At 38.2% G+C, this 16,335-nt stretch overlaps 1 protein-coding gene across 1 annotated transcript; it reads right to left on the reverse strand.

Annotated features, from left to right (window-relative positions):
- Positions 1–806: 806 nt before the first annotated feature.
- On the reverse strand, positions 807–1,547 carry LOC107001165 (uncharacterized protein K02A2.6-like). Its single transcript, XM_015199316.1, has one exon. It carries the CDS (start codon positions 1,545–1,547, stop codon positions 807–809), a length of 741 nt encoding a protein of 246 aa, XP_015054802.1.
- Between the last annotated feature and the right edge of the window lie 14,788 nt (positions 1,548–16,335).

Below are 16,335 nucleotides of genomic sequence, written 5' to 3' on the forward strand. Positions count from 1 at the left end.
ATCTCGAGCATAATGTAGTCATGCAAGCCTAGATCTCAGACATAGTGCAACTTCATAATTTAATAAGGAGGGTATGTAGTAGCTTGGACATCCGCCTTGTTGGAAGGGTCGAGTGTCATTTGTCGGGCTCAAAAGTGGTATGTCGATTGTTGAAATTGCCTTTGTATATGTACTTGTATTTTCTACATTCAAAGAAAAATAGTTAGTTTTAAAAGGGGGAGGTTGATCTGTATCCATGATTTGGTGCAGCGTGCTCCTTTGGCTCGCCATCCACACCTCTTCGAGCATCTGTTTTTCATAAAAAGGGAGAGGAAACTTTGAATAATTTTGAAATTATCATTTAGTAAAATCTAATGTCAAATCTTTGACCATGGCATAGGTTGAGACTTTACAACGTCTGACTCAAAAGTAGAGCTATCATTTGATCTTCGTTGTAAGCAGATTGCTTGTTGAGAAGAAAATTTTGGCAAAATTTTTGATTTTACTCAAAATTTCTGCCCCAGTATGAAGATGTGCAAGGAGAAATATTGATGGAATTTTTGAGATCCTCTCAAAAATTCTACCCCAGTTATCAATAGAAGGGGAAAATGAGAGTTTTATTTATAATAAGACCGAACCCCATAGGAGCGCCTACGTATCCCTTCTTAAATTGGAATCAGGTATGACGTAGTTCCAAATTACAAAAGAGCATGAACCAATATCTAGATGTAATATTTTTTTCACAAAATCTGAATTGATAGGTTTTGGCCAAACTTCTCCATCCATTTCTGCAAGTATGAGGGCTCTGCCTGTCAGTACTCGAGAGACTATGTACGGACCTTGCCAGTTTGGTGAAAATTTACCTTTGCTTCGTCGTGATTTGGGAAAATCCGCTTCAAAACTAGTTGCTCAGGTAAGAAATGTCTGGGTTTAACCTTCTTGTTGAAAGCTTTGGCCAAACTATACTGGTAGAGCTGACCATGACAAGTGGCGTTAATTCTTCTTCCATCTGTTAATGCCAAATTCTCTGCCTGACCTTGTATCCAGTCAGCGTCACTCAGCTTTGCTTCTTGGATGATCCTTAGGGAAGGTATCTCTACTTCGGCGGGTATCACAACTTCAGTGTAGTATACTAAGAAGTAAGGTGTGGCCCATGTGGAAGTTCTGATTGTGGTACGATACCCCAACAACGCGAAAGGTAGCTTTTCCTGCCAGTGTTTGTGGTTATCAATCATCTTGCGCAATATCCTTTTGATGTTTTTGTTTGCTGCCTCAACAGCCCCGTTCATCTGTGGCCTGTATGCTGTAGAGTATCGATGACTGATCTTGAACTTCTCACACATTGATCTCATTAGGTCACTGTTAAGGTTGGTTCCATTGTCGGTGATGATTGACTCAGGAATTCCGAACCTACAAATTATGTTATTTTTGACGAAGTCATCCATAACTTTCTTTGTGACTGATTTGTGGGAGGTGGCCTCAACCCACTTGGTGAAATAGTCAATTGTGACAAGAACGAATCCGTGCCCGTTGGATGCTGTTGGCTTGATTGGACCAATGAGATCCATGCCTTATGCTGCGAACGGACAAGGTGAACTAGTGACATGGAGTTCGTTGGGGAGTACTTGAATCATATCTGCGTGAGTCTAACATTGACGACATTTCTGGACATAGCGAATGCAGTCTGTCTTCATAGTTAGCCAATAATATCCCGATCTCAGAATCTTCTTTGCTAATGTAAAACCGTTCATGTGAGGGCCACAGGTGCCTGCATGTATCTCTTCGACCAGCCTGCGAGCCTCTCCTGCTTCGACGCATCTTAGCAGCCCCAAATCGGGAATTCTCCTGTAGAGGACTTCACCACTTAAAAAGAATAGGGTTGCTAACCTTCGAATTGTACGCTTTTGTACATTTGTTGCATCTTTTGTGTATTCGCCACTCTTCAAATATCCTCNTCTTCAAATATCTTCTAATGTCATCNCACTCTTCAAATATCCTCTAATGTCATCGTACCAGGGCTTTCCATCAGGCTCTTCCTCAACATGGAAACAATAAGCTGGTTGTTCATGTATGTAAATGTGAATAGGATTGATGTAATTGTGATCAGGTTGTCGAATCATGGAAGACAGAGTGTCTAAGGTGTCTGCGAATTCATTTTGGACCCTTGGTACATGTCTGAATTCTGTTTTGATAAACCTTACATAGCCTATGCACGCACTCTAAATATGGTAACAACTTTCAATTTTTTGTAGCCCAATCACCTCGAACCTGATGGATCAATAGGTCTGAATCCCTTATTATTAGCATTTCTTGGACATCCAAGTCAATCTCCCGTCAGAGATCTAGTATGCAAGCTTCGTATTCAGCCATATTATTTGAGCAAAGGAATTTGAGTTTTGCTAATACCAGATAATGTTGCCCGGTGGGTGAGATCAAAATAGCCCCGATGCCGGATCCGTTAAGATTTTTAGCTCCATCAAAGAACATTCTCCATCCATCATATTCTTCAGAAATGTCCTCTCCCACAAAGGCCACCTCTTCATCTGGGAAGTAGGTCTTCAATGGCCTGTAATCATCGTCCACTGGATTCTCTTCCATGTGGTCTGCTAATGCCTGTGCTTTCACTGCTTTTTGCATGACATACACTATGTCGAACTCGCTCAACAATATTTTCCATTTTGCCAGTTTACCTGTGGGCATGAGCTTTTGAAAGATAAACTTCAAAGGATCCATCCTTGAAATCAGATAAGTAGTATGCGATGAGAGGTAATGTCGTAACTTTTGGGCAACCCCATGTTAGAGCACAACATGTGCGCTCCAATAGATAGTATCGGGCTTCGCACGATGTGAACTTCTTGCAAATGTAATATATTGCCTGTTCCTTCCTTCCTGTTTCATCGTGTTGTCCCAAGATGCAGCTGAAAGCATTATCCAATACTGAAATATACAATAGTAATGGTGCACCTGACTCTGGTGGAACCAACACAGGAGGATTGGATAGATAGTCTTTAATCTTGTCAAATGCCTGTTGACATTCGCTTGTACATTTCACCACAACATCCTTTTTTAATAGCTTGAAGATAGGCTCACAGATGACGGTAGACTGAGCTATGAAATGACTAATGTAGTTAAGTCGCCCTAAGAAACTCATTACCTCCTTCTTGCTCCTTGGCGGGGGAAGGTCACGAATAGCTTTGATCATTGATGGGTCCAATTCTATACCTCGGCGACTGACAATGAAACCTAAAAGCTTTCCAGCAGGCACGCCAAAGACACATTTTGCCGGATTCGGTTTCAGATTGTACTTGCATAGCCTGACAAAGAATTTTCGTAAGTTCTCAAGATGATTTCAACTTTCCTTTGATTTGAAGATGACGTCATCCACATAAACTTCAATTTCCATATGGATCATGTCATGAAACAAAGTAGTCATTACTCTCATGTACGTAGCCCCAGCGTTCTTTAATCCAAAATGCATCACCTTGTAGTTATTGACGCCCCACGGCGTGATGAAGGCAATTTTCTCAGCGTCGTCTTTGTGCATCTCAATTTGATTATAGCCGGCGAAGCAATCCACAAATGATTGAGTTTCATGACTAACAGAATTATCAATCAGTATGTGTATGTTTGGTAATGGAAAGTTATCTTTAGGGCTAGCTTTATTGAGATCCCGGTAATCCACACAAACTCTGACCTTGCCATCTTTCTTGGGCACTGGAACGACATTTGCAAGCCAAGTTGGGTATTCTGTCACTTGGAGGATCCCAACATCTAATTGCTTTGGTACTTCTTCTTTGATTTTCAGACTCAACTCGGGCTTGTATTTTCTCAGTCGATGGGCTACGATTGAAGTACTTAGACCTGTCATGTCTGCATACCATGCGAAAAAATCCTTATTCTCTATGAGAAACTCGATATACTTTTTCTTGTGTTCTTTTGTCATATGGATGCTTACTCGGGTTTCTTGTATCACTCTGCATTTCCTAAATTCACCACTTCTGTATCTACCAAGTTTGGATTGGGTTTTCCCTCGAATTCCTCAACCCTTTTGATTAACTCCTCGGGAACCTCATTGTCTTTGACTTCTTCTAAGTCATTAATGTTAAGTTGAGCAGTCTCATTGTATGCCATAGTCTCAGATTCAATAGTTTTATAGTGGATTTTGCTGGTGAGAAAAAAAAATAGCGAACAATTAAATATAAGGTAAAAAATATATGAATGGGGAAAAGAACTTCAATGATATAAATTTGAAAGTTTCATAAGTTCTCATTTGAAAACAATACAGGGGATGGGAATTAAAATTTTTATTGAAAACTCTTTTTATTTAAATTAAAACTTGATAGAAAACATCTTCCAAGGCTACCCAAATGCTCGACGAGGTCTGGATGGAGTCGAGGTCCAGTTGCTGACGCTGATCTTTGCCTCCCTTCTTCCGCTAGGACTCCCTTTCTCCTCCTTGTTGATCACGACGTTGCAAACTTTCCCCTCTTCTTTGGTCAGTGACAACCCCTTCAAGTCGTCTGAGATCTCATCAATAAAGCATTTCATGAAACCTGCTGATCGAAATGATTGATGCAATGAAGGTACAGGTTTCTTCAAAGGATAGTAGTACCCATTTTTAGGTGGTTGCCAGTCGAGCCATTCTTCGTTAGTGTACTTATATCCTAAGCCAAAAGTGGTGGAATGTCGAACAGGTTGTATAGGTTCGACTATCCCTTGCAATTCAGACCCCAAACCTTTCCCAAGCTCGAAACCAAACCAGGCCATCATATCTATTATTTTTTGTCTAAACGAAGGCTGCAACTCAATATTACCAACAAGCTCCACTGTATGGAACATTTCACCATCCATATGCTTTCTTCCTTCAATCGTGTATACAGGATGCCCTTTTTCTCCATGGACTACAACCTCTTCGTAATCCCATTCAAACTTCAAGCATTGGTGAAGAGTGGATGGGACCGCTCCAGCCATATGAATCCATGGACGACCCAAAAATAAGTTATATGATGAAGGGATGTCCAAGATTTGGAAAGCTATTGGGAAAGTGAAAGGACCAATGAGCATGTCCAAGGTTATCTCCCCAATAGTGCCTCTCTGAGAGCCGTCAAATGCCCTCACATTCATCTTCCATGTCTGAATTTTTGCACTATCCACGCCCAGCCTCGTCAGTGTGCTCAGAGGGTAAATGTTTAAACCTGAGCCTGCATCAAGTAATGCTTTGTTTATCACCTTATCCTAATACTGAACCGAAATGTACAGAGCTTTATTGTGGGTTGTTCCTTCGAGTGGCAGTTCATCTTTGTGAAAAGATATTTTGTAAGCCTCAAAGACCTGCCCTACAATTTGGGATACCACTCCATGAGTGATGTTAGATGGGACATAAGCTTCGCCAAGGATCTTCAGAAGGGCATTCCGATGAGTTTCAGAAGATTGCAGTAACGCCAGAATTGATATTTGGGATGGGGTTTTACATAGCTGCTCATGACAAAGTATTCTTTAGCTTGAACCTTTTTCCAAATACCCTTATCTTCAAGCTCTACGACTGGTGCTTTGGATTTGCTAGAGCTTCCCTGAACCAAATTTTCAGAAGTGTAAATTCTTCCAGATCTGGTGACCCCTGTTGCAACATCTATCTCTTCCACTTTCGTTTCTCTTTTGTTGTAATCCCAAGTTACAACATGTGTATCACATTGTATTGGGAAAGATGTCCGATAGACAGGGAACGGTGGTCTGGGTGCGACAACTTCTACTTCAAATGGGGCGAGTCCTTCCACTATTATCGGTGCTTGGGCGGTGGTAGACATGGACTCTTCTGTTTCGAGGGTCTAGATAGATTCTTCCCAATCCTAGACATCACCAACTTCCACCATGTTGACCTGATGGTTATGAAGAGGATTATTTGCAACATTCGGTGTAGGATCCTTGAGTTGGATGGTTTTTGTATCAATCAACATTTGAACTTTATCCTTGAGGGCTCTCCAAACTTCGGTAGTGTGACCCTTCATCCCAGAATGGTAGGCGCATACCTTGTTAGGGTCGTACCATTTTTCACGAACATCCACAGGTAATGCAGGAATTGGGGAGATGTACCCAGCCTGTTTCAGTCTTTCATAAAGTTGTGTTATTGGTTCAGCGAAAGGGGTATAATTTTTTGTAGGTCTTCTTTCGTAGGGAGGTCTGTTTTGATAATTTTGTGTCTGAGTGGGTGGTGGAGTTTGGAAGTGTGTTGGTTGAACATTATAGACAGGATATGAGGCATGCAAATATTGAGGGGGTTGTTTTGGTAATATATTGGCATGGGTTGGGGAGATATAGGGGGTGGAGCTGAGGGATTCTGAGGGTATGGGGATGGTGGTGGGTTTGTTGTCTTGTGACTCAAAGGGGTCTTGGTTCCATGAGCCATCATTACAGAACCTGTTTTCTTTCGATTTTCTGTCATTCCACCAGATTGCAGAGCTTTGTTGGTTGCTTGTAAAGCCTCCAAGTTGATGATAGTCCCATTCTTTATGCCTTCCTCAATTCTTTCGCCTAATTTGATGATTTCAGCGAAACTCTTTTCAGCCACCAGCATCATTCGGTCATAATATTGTGGTTCTTGGGCACGAATGAAGTAGTCTTTCATCTGTGATTCCTCCATAGGAGGTCTGGCCCTAGCCGCTTCAGACCTCCATCTTATGACATATTCTCTGAAGGATTCACTCGGTTTCTTCTTCAAATTTTGAATGTAAAACCAATCAGGTGTATTTTCTATATTAAAACCAAACCTGTTCATGAAATCCGTACCAAATCTACCCAGTCTACCCATTTCCGCGAGTCTTGATCAATATACCATCCTAGGGCCTCCCCAATAAGACTCCTCATAAACAACTTCATGAGTATCCTCCCGTTTCTTCCCACCCCTACAAGTTTGTCACAGTACATTCGTAGGTGGGCTTTTGGATCCCTAATTCCATTGAACATCTCAAATTTTGGAAGCTTGTATCCTTCGGGCAGTTCTACATCAGGGTGCATGCACAGATCCTCGTAGCTCAATCCTCCTAACTTCTTGTTTCTTTCAACATGCTGTACCCTGTTTGTCAAGCTGTCTAATCTCTCAGTCAGGTTTTTTATTAGAATGTCCTTTTGGTGGGACTCTAATTAATGGAGGTCATGGGTCAGAGGGGCGGTTTCCACTTATATTGGATTGAGGTTGTTGTTTCCAAGAATATATGGAAGATTTGCATTTGGGGTTGTTTCTGGGAAGGTTGTCTTGGTTTGTTGGTAATAGTGGTGGAATGGAACTTGGGTAGTTTGGGCGTGGGGTGGTGGGGTATTTGGACGAGTGGGTTCAGGTCGGGTTATATTGGTTGGAGGATTATTTGTCATGGTTGTTTGGTTAGTGTGAGGTAGATTGTCTATGTTTTCTCCAAATTGGGTTCCAAGAGAGATAAACAGCTTGGCCAAATCGCGCATGTGGGCTACCTCTTGTTCCAATTCTAGAATCTTGTGCTCAAGTCTTAGGACAAGGTCATTTTGAAGTTGTTCTCCCTCAGAAGCTTCTACCCTTTCATTAGTGTTGTTGTCGTCAACCGTTTTACCTTTATCTTTGGAGCTTGCTCTTTGAGAAGAAGGAGAAGGGGGGTCCCTTTTGATCGTGTTTGTGCCAGGATGAAGGACAAATCAACCTTGGGAAATGGTAAAACAATAGAATTAACAGAAAAGAGTTAGAGGGTTAGGATAATATCATAATAGAAACATGTTTTTTGAGATAAACGCCCTAAATGCACGGGACCTCGTTGAGCTAGAGTAGGACTAAGCGACAGGTAACTGATGCATAATTATTAATTCACGCCTTATTTTCCAATTTGGAGTTTAGAGTTAGACAATAAAACGACTTTCAATTATTGTCTTGAAATAAATTATATTTATTACATCAATCTAGAGATAACTAAAGGGCTAGGGATAACACATGGGGAATAAAGAAAAAAAAGACTTCAATTATGTTTCTCTCCAATGTTAGGCACAATCTTCTTCCTCATTTATGGGGTAATGTCATAATCGGTGTTGAGAAGGTTGCGAGCCCATCTTCTCTCCTTTTCATTTCCAAAACCAGGAAGACCTCCTTCGCTCAAATCTCTATGCTCTGCGTCTTCTAAAATCCATACGTAATATTCAGGTGTGCAGAATGGTCGGTGATCTTGAATATCGATAGTTATCACATTCTCCCATCTTCGCAGTATAGTGTTCACTTGCGGTAATTCTGACCCAAAGTCATATCTATAGTGTCTCATGTGGGATCGCAGAGGTATCATTTGGATCTGTCCGAATTGTCGAAGTACTAGAAGTGGTGTTTGTAGTTGCACACCATTCAGACCGATAAGCTCGATAAAGTAAAGTTCATTTCCTCTTATGATGGCACGCCGTGGCTTCAACCAATAATACCTCCATTGGATTTCAACGGCTGAACGTTCCCTTAGATATGTGAACCTGTCCTCCGTTCCCACAGGGGAGATAAAATATTTCATCCTTAGGCGATGGTTGATAATTTTGTTCCCCATAGTTCCTCTAACAATGTCTACTTTATTAGCTCTTTAGTAGAAATATTCGACGGCCCAAAGTTGCAGCAGAAAGTTGCACCCCTCAAAGTATCTTTTGCCTTTGGTGCATGCAGTCAAGGCTCTTAGAATTTCCGCAAGTATCATGGGGACTAAGGTCTTCCCACCTCGAGCCAACATACGAACCACGTAACACAAGCCAGTGTGGATCTTTCCTCTTTCTCTTGGAAAAACCAATGAGCCTAATAGGGCGACAACGAATGCATTAAGACGATATCTTTCCCATTTTGCAGAAGAGCAAGCAAATTCTCTGTGAAAGTTTTGATGACCTTCCTCATCCCCAAATCGTGAATGTAAGAACTCCAAAGAAATCCAACATTCATTTAAATTTTAAAATATTTTAATAATATTTACGATAATTTTATAAAGTAAAACATACTAAATATATAATTTTCAAGCAAAATCGACTAAATATTCTAACTTTAGATAAATTTTAAAATACGTATTTAATCGAATAGTACTCCTAAATTGGTTAAAGGTCGGTAAAATTGGGTGTCAACACTTACCTTGAAACTTGAGCCTCAAAACTAAGTTAAAATGTATGATAAAGACTCTTGAAAACCTTAAAGAACTTTACTTTTACTTACTTTTTATTTTTACACTTGACTCTTAACTCTTAAACTTTGATCTTACTTTTCTTAAATTGGATTATGGATTCAAGGTTAAGATTTACGCTCTTTAGTGATTTCTAGGTGTTTAGAAATCATTTGAAGTGATTAGTATCAATGGACGGTGTTGATATACCTTAGAATGATTTAAAAGGTCTAACTACAAAAATTGGGCATAAAACGTCGATACGGATGCGTTCTGGGCGCGCTGTGTCAACTATATTTGAATAAGGCTTGGCTCTGGCGCACTGGTGGCACGCCACGCCAAATCTTAGTGTCAGAGGCCAATTTCTGGCGCACTGTAGGCGCGACACTCCTGGCCTTTCCCAGGTGCGGTTGATGGATTTTTTAACTCGTTTTTCATCCCCAAACCCTTCAAATCTCCCTAGTTCTTACACCAAACACTTGAGACACAACCCAGAGAAACAAGGATCAACCAACAATAGGCACCCACAGTTCAATCAACGAGAATTCGACATTTTTCTTCAAGAACTTCAACTTTTAACATGTAGACAACTCATAAATTACTGATTTGAGACAAATTGGTGTGTGGGTGGAATAAACCACTTGAAGTTGTTGGTGTTCTTGGCGAAACCTTGATCTTTCTCCCATCTCCTCCTTCTCTTCTCTTTTCTCCCAAGCCTTAAGCGTGAATGTGGTTTTCCAAAACTGATTGAAGACTTTTTTTTTAACCCCAATTAAACCCTTAAAATGAATTAGGAAATAATTGGGTGAAAAGACTAGTTTTCCCTTACTTAAATCCGAAGTGAACTTTCCACACTTCGACAACCCAACTTCTGATAGACATATCTCCCTCGTACGATATTGAAAATGCGCAAAATCGGAGGCATTGGAAAAATATCTCCAAGGGATTTCCAAAAATATCAAGAACTACCTCTAACTCTGTTTGGGTTAGAAGTTATGACAGTTTGAAAATGACCAAAACTCACTTCTTAAACTTAGACTTTTTCCCTTCATTTTCCCCTTTCTTTCCAAAAGTGATTATTTTAAATTTCTTAACTTATTCTTAGTTATTTTGAGTTACAAATGTTACACCAACGGTCATATTAAGTAATTGACTATTGATTAATTGGATAATTAATTAGGATAACGCATGGTATGATATAGTTGACAATTTGAGAACGGTAACAACTAATTTATTGCAATGAGACCAAGTCAAAATCATTCAATGGTAATTCTCTCAAATATTTATGGTAGAAATATGTTAAATAACATACTCATTACTTCCTCCACTCCATATTAAGTTAATTTTTGACACCCTTTAAAAGAAGTAATTAAGACATAAATTGAACGTAGTTTTCCATTTTATCGTTATTAATTATTGTCAAATTTATGATTTAAAAAACTAAATATTAATTAATCACTAATTCCAATACTAACTAAAGAAGGGTAAATTGGAAGAACACTCTAAAATAGTCTTCAAAACTAAACAATCAAGTTAATTGAAAAAATGAAAAATGCGTAAAAAATTAACTTAATATGGAATGGAAGGAGTAATAAGGAAAGAAGAAATAGACCTTCTATAATAATATTAACAAGTATTTTTGAGATACAACGATCATTTTTCCAACATGTTTTTCAATTTCTTCTGTACTCTTTGTTATTGAAATGTAGTGTATCTTCCTCTTTGTTCTTTATGTGACTATTTTTTCAATTTATTAATTTTTCGAATAGGCATTTGCATGTACTTCAACAAGAAAGGGAACAAAAGAAATTGGAAATTCTAATATTTTGATATTGAAAACACCGAGTTTAATTCCAAAATTTTAAGCATTTTCAAGTACATCGAGCTCAATTTTGATATTTTTCAGAGGGGAACACTTTTAACTAATAGAGTGAGTTGTTAAATTTTCCCTATTTAAAAAACCCCGTATGGAAAGTGCAAATTCCCCCCCTCTTCAGTTTTTGAATGCATATACACTTAAAAATTGATGCATATAAGGGAAACTCTTTGAAGGCACATTATATATAGCTCCATAGACACTTAGAGCAAACATGTGATAAATATAATACAATAAATAAATCATATCACAAATGGGACGAAGATACAAAAGGAATAACATGTATCAGACATAGCAACTTTGCTAACCATTAGTAAACCTATACCGACATGGTACCTGAGCAAACTATATAGATGTTCTATACCAAGCGTGGTACTCGAGCCACCCAAATATGTACCGAGCATGGTATCCGAGCCAACCTGAAAATATTTTGTACTAGTCATGTACTAAGCATACTGTTACTCCGTTAGTATATATAATGTATGGTACCCGAGCCAACAAAAGTAAACAAATTTATTACATAAAAATAACAACAAGTTGACATTCATTTTGTACTTCATCCATTTACCTAACTATACATTATACAGGTAATACCAATAATGCAGTTAACAAACAAATCTATTATAAATGGAAAACAACCATCACCTACTTCCAAAATTCTTCCCATAAAGTTCTCTGGGTCATGATTTGATTACCCACAATTCACCACCCTAGGATAACATTGACCGATCGTAAGTCAAACATTAGCTAATCAAGTTCATTACTATCTTAAATAACCATAAACACGAGCTCATTTTCCTAGATTCCACACCTAAATACCTATACATACAATCTCCCGACAACTTACAAGGTAATGCGAATTTAAAGATATGTCTAACTACTTACATAGGACTAGTCACCGAGATGCATTAATTGCTGAAGAAGTATGAACATGAGATTCTAGATCCGTGGGGATGAATGTTGACAAACTTTGGTCTGAATCCGTGGGTTTGACCCCCTTGGTGTTGAAATCTCTCCCCTCCTCTGTTCCTCAGCTTGGAGGAGCTTAGAAAAGGGACAGAGGCAAGAGAGAATGGGAGAGAGGCGAACGAGATTGTTCCAATATCCCATATACATGTAAATCACCCTAGATACATGTATCTAACACTAGTTACATGCATTAGGGATTCTAGATACGTAAGTGAGACAAAATGTGGCGGACAAGATAGGAGGGAGGCGGGCGAGATTGTATCCTAAATTTATATGCATCCACCTAAATATAGTGTGTTTATAAAAAAATAAACCTAATTTTGACCCTATGTATCTGGACTCCCAAAATGCATGTATCTGACACTTGTTACATGCATTAGGGATTCTAGATACCCGAGCGAGACATGGGAGTGGCATGCGATATAGGAAGGAGATGAGCGATATTTGTGTATTCCTCGATTTATATGATGTTGGTTTTATTATGAATCCACCTTAATATAGTGTATTTAAAATAAATTACACCTAATTTTGACCCCACGTATCTAGAATTTTTGTCTTTATGATGCGATTCTTCTAAAGAGTTTGTTTTAATGTATGAGTCCACCTATATTTATGGGACCAGGTTCTCAATAGAGTATAGTCAGACAGTAAAGAACAAATGGAAAAACGTAAGATTGATAAGAAACATTACGTGGAAACCTTCTTGCTCAAGGGAAGAAAATCACGACCTTTTGTCAACAGGATTTTTCGAACCGCTTTCACTAATATTCAACAAGAAAGAGTAAAAGACGGTTACAACATGAGATTAGAGTGCTAATCTCAACACTAAGTAGCACAACCTATTACTTAGATGATCTATCACCACTATATAACTTAGACTTCAACTAAGCGGATACCACATAACCCACTATACTAATCCAAATGATTAATATAGACTTTTACGGTAAGACACATATTTACTCCTTTACTTTGTTCTTACAAGACTTAAACCAGGTTTGAAACGTTTCAAACAAACAATGAAGCGAATCCTACAAGTTAAGCTCAATACAAACATTCAAGAACAACAACAGATACGGAAAAAACTTCTTGTCTTGATTAGGTCCTTGCTGTATGTATTCTTGTGCTTGAGTTCTTCCTTGAATATGGCCTTCTCTTTTAATCTTTCAGTTTTAGTATTCCAAATCTTGAATTTGTGTTTGTTGGAAAGAGATAATATAATTCACCACAAATTTGTTGAGGCCATCCCATTGGGTGAAGACCTGTTGTTGGAAAAACTGAGCACCTATTGCATTAGAGCTGACAACTTTTCTGACAGCTGTCTTGTTTCCTTTTTATATCGCAGTCTTGCAGGGACCAGGTCCCTTTCAAACTTCTTTGTGTGTTCTTGGAAAGGCTTGTTGACCGACTTCCGTATTTGGATGAATGAATTTAATTGTTGTTTGTCATGTTTACTAAGTAAACCATACAGAGTTATTTACCGTTGGACAAAAAACTCTACCCATTCTAATTGGTGCAGTACGCTGACACCTCACCAACCTCTGACATGAAAGCTTTATAACTGTTCCCAATAAAGGATTTGGACGAGAGGACTTAACATTGGAACAAGTCCCTTTGTTTGCGAGACAGTGAAACAAACAATCTCATACGCTCTTGCTATTGGTGTAGGACATTGCACTTTTTACCTACATGTACCTCATTTGAATCTGGGCGAGAACACTCTGCCAGGGACCAGGTCCCTACATTTGTGAGGATCATCAAAACACCTTGGATATAACATTTCCCCCTTTTTTGATAATTACACACAAATATTCCTCACACTGATTTTGTTTATTCATTTCACTGTCAGCAGTTCCAATAACAAGGATCTGGTTCCTTATTAGATCGATAAGTTGTTAAATCATCAAAACTTCATATCAAGTTCGAACTAACATTTCAAATCAGCTTCGAACTAACATGTTCCCCCCTTTTGATGATAACATACTTATTCACCAGTTACCCTATCAACAAGAATTCTTAAGGTAACTAAATTTAAGTTATCGCCGAAGTTTGTCAAATCATCAAAATATCAAAATAACATTTTCCCATTTTTGATGATAACAAACTTATTCACCATTTCCCTCTATCAACAAGAACTCTGGGGATAACTGGAGTTTCATCATCCCCGAAGTTTGTCAATTCATCAAAACATCAAAATAACATGTTCCCCCTTTTTGATGATGACAAACATCTTCTTCCCCCTATAAACAGCACCAGGTCCTCTTCAGGAAGCTAACATTTGTTCCCCCTATCAGCATGACCATATCTCTTCAGCAGTTATACCATTGATCTCTCTTACTTCATCAAGTAGTTATAATACTATTGATCGCATACATTACTTGACCTTAACAACTTTTCCCCTTTTGACATCATAAAAAAAGGTTAAAGCAGTAAATCAAGTTGACAGAAATGCAGTTCAAGGAAATTCATGACCACTTGGGCAACAGTGAACATAAGTTAAAAGGCATAAAGTAATGAGACAATTCTTTTAAAACAAGACATCTTTCATCCATAAATAAAACATCAGCCATCAAAACATTGCACATATGAATACAAATGAAAACCAGAAGAATGCCCAAGAAGAGGAATGAGGACTATCATAGAGAGGTATGAAGAGAAGGGATGACTTAGAGGCAAGGGATTGAAACAATAAATTTAGTAGAGTATATCCTTAGCATGGTATTTTCAGAATTCTCTCTTGAAGTTCATGTTCTTTGTTGCCCAACCTTCATGTTGAAACATTGGGACTAACAATTCTCTTTTTTTTTTGCACCTGGTCCCTCTGATAGTGTTGTATCAGAAGCTGTACTTTTAGATAACCCATTTCAGTATTCCAGTTAACAAGAGCAACTGTCATAGCTTCCAACACTAGCCTGAGTTTCTCATAACAGAAAAATTGGTAACACAAACTCATTCAAGGCCTCTAAGATAAATAAATCACTATTTGAGAAACCAAAAGGAAAATTTCATTTCTATTTTTTCTTCCTTTTTTTACACCTTCCATTGCAAATTACTTTGAGTTCTCAAAATATGAACTAATCCCTGTTTGAACGTCATCTTTTCAACTTCTTTAAATTTTTCTTGGAGAACCGGTCCCTCTTCACAACTTTAAATATTTTTCATCAAAAAATTCTGCAATAAGAATGAAGAGGTTAACAATTTGAAGTGTGTTTTGAGAGAAGAGAGAAGATAATTTCGAAACACCGTGATATTTGGAAGGTAAATTGATTTTTTTAGGAAAGGGAAGGAAATATTAAATATATAAGAAAAACAAAAGGTATATTATGTGAAAGAAAGTGTCGTTTTGGTATTCAAAAGATGGGATAACGATTAGATACTTGACTGACATACATGTGGCAATTTCAATGTTCTTATGCATAATTCAAACTGCAATGATAAGAGTGCTAACCTTCGAGAAGAACCAGGTCTCTCTTTGTAGTTTGAATGTGATTGCCTAGATCTGTCCTAACCTCCCCTTTCCTTCAGACCTTTTGCCATGTGTGTATACCTTCAGAATTTGCATTATCAGTTTGAACTGTATCATCTTTGATCAGTACTGTTTAGAGGATCGAGTCCCTCATCTAGTTCATCTTCTGCATCAACTTCCTTGAGATTGTTGGATTCATGAAGAGAATGTTCTTCGACAATCTTACTATTTAGACAATCTCTCTGATTTTAAAGCAACCCTTTCATCTCATACGCTTCTTTCTTGTGCAACTTCTAACCTCTTCCAGATTCATCAACAAACACATGCCTTTTTTTATATCCCTAATAAGCTTTTCTAGAGGAAGAGTGTACCACAACTATTTCATCAGTATTGAGATCAAACTTCTCAATATCGTCATTTTGGTCACAGAACATGTAGTATTCACCACTTCAATCTAAAATTCTTTGGAAGATTAATAGCCTACTTATTTGTCACATCCGGGGAGCACCCCCTAGACATAACCGGCATCGTCTTCCTCTTTGAGGACTAAGACTAGCCTCTTAGCTTACATCATTTCATTCATAGGTCAAAATGCGGAAAAATTTAGAACATTTCATTACTTCTACTTTGAGGTTTACATATACCTCTACATACACATAATATATATTCATATCAAGTATACATAGACCCTTCGTATAGGAAGATTACATAGTATTCTACTTTTATTACACGCACACACACACACACATACACACACACACACAGACACACACACTGCCACACACATACACACACACACAAAAATATATATATATATATATATATATATATATATATATAAAATTGCATTGGAGGTGATAATTCCTTAGCTATCTAGTTGTCCTATACATTGTTCCCTGTGATTCGACCCCAATGTGTGT

The sequence above is a fragment of the Solanum pennellii genome, chromosome 10 (genome assembly GCF_001406875.1).
Source record: "Solanum pennellii chromosome 10, SPENNV200".
Lineage (NCBI taxonomy): Eukaryota > Viridiplantae > Streptophyta > Magnoliopsida > Solanales > Solanaceae > Solanum > Solanum pennellii.

Excerpts from the sequence above, each read along its gene's own strand:
- LOC107001165 (XM_015199316.1), bottom strand. The coding sequence starts at position 1,547 with ATGGATCTCATTGGTCCAATCAAGCCAACAGCATCCAACGGGCACGGA.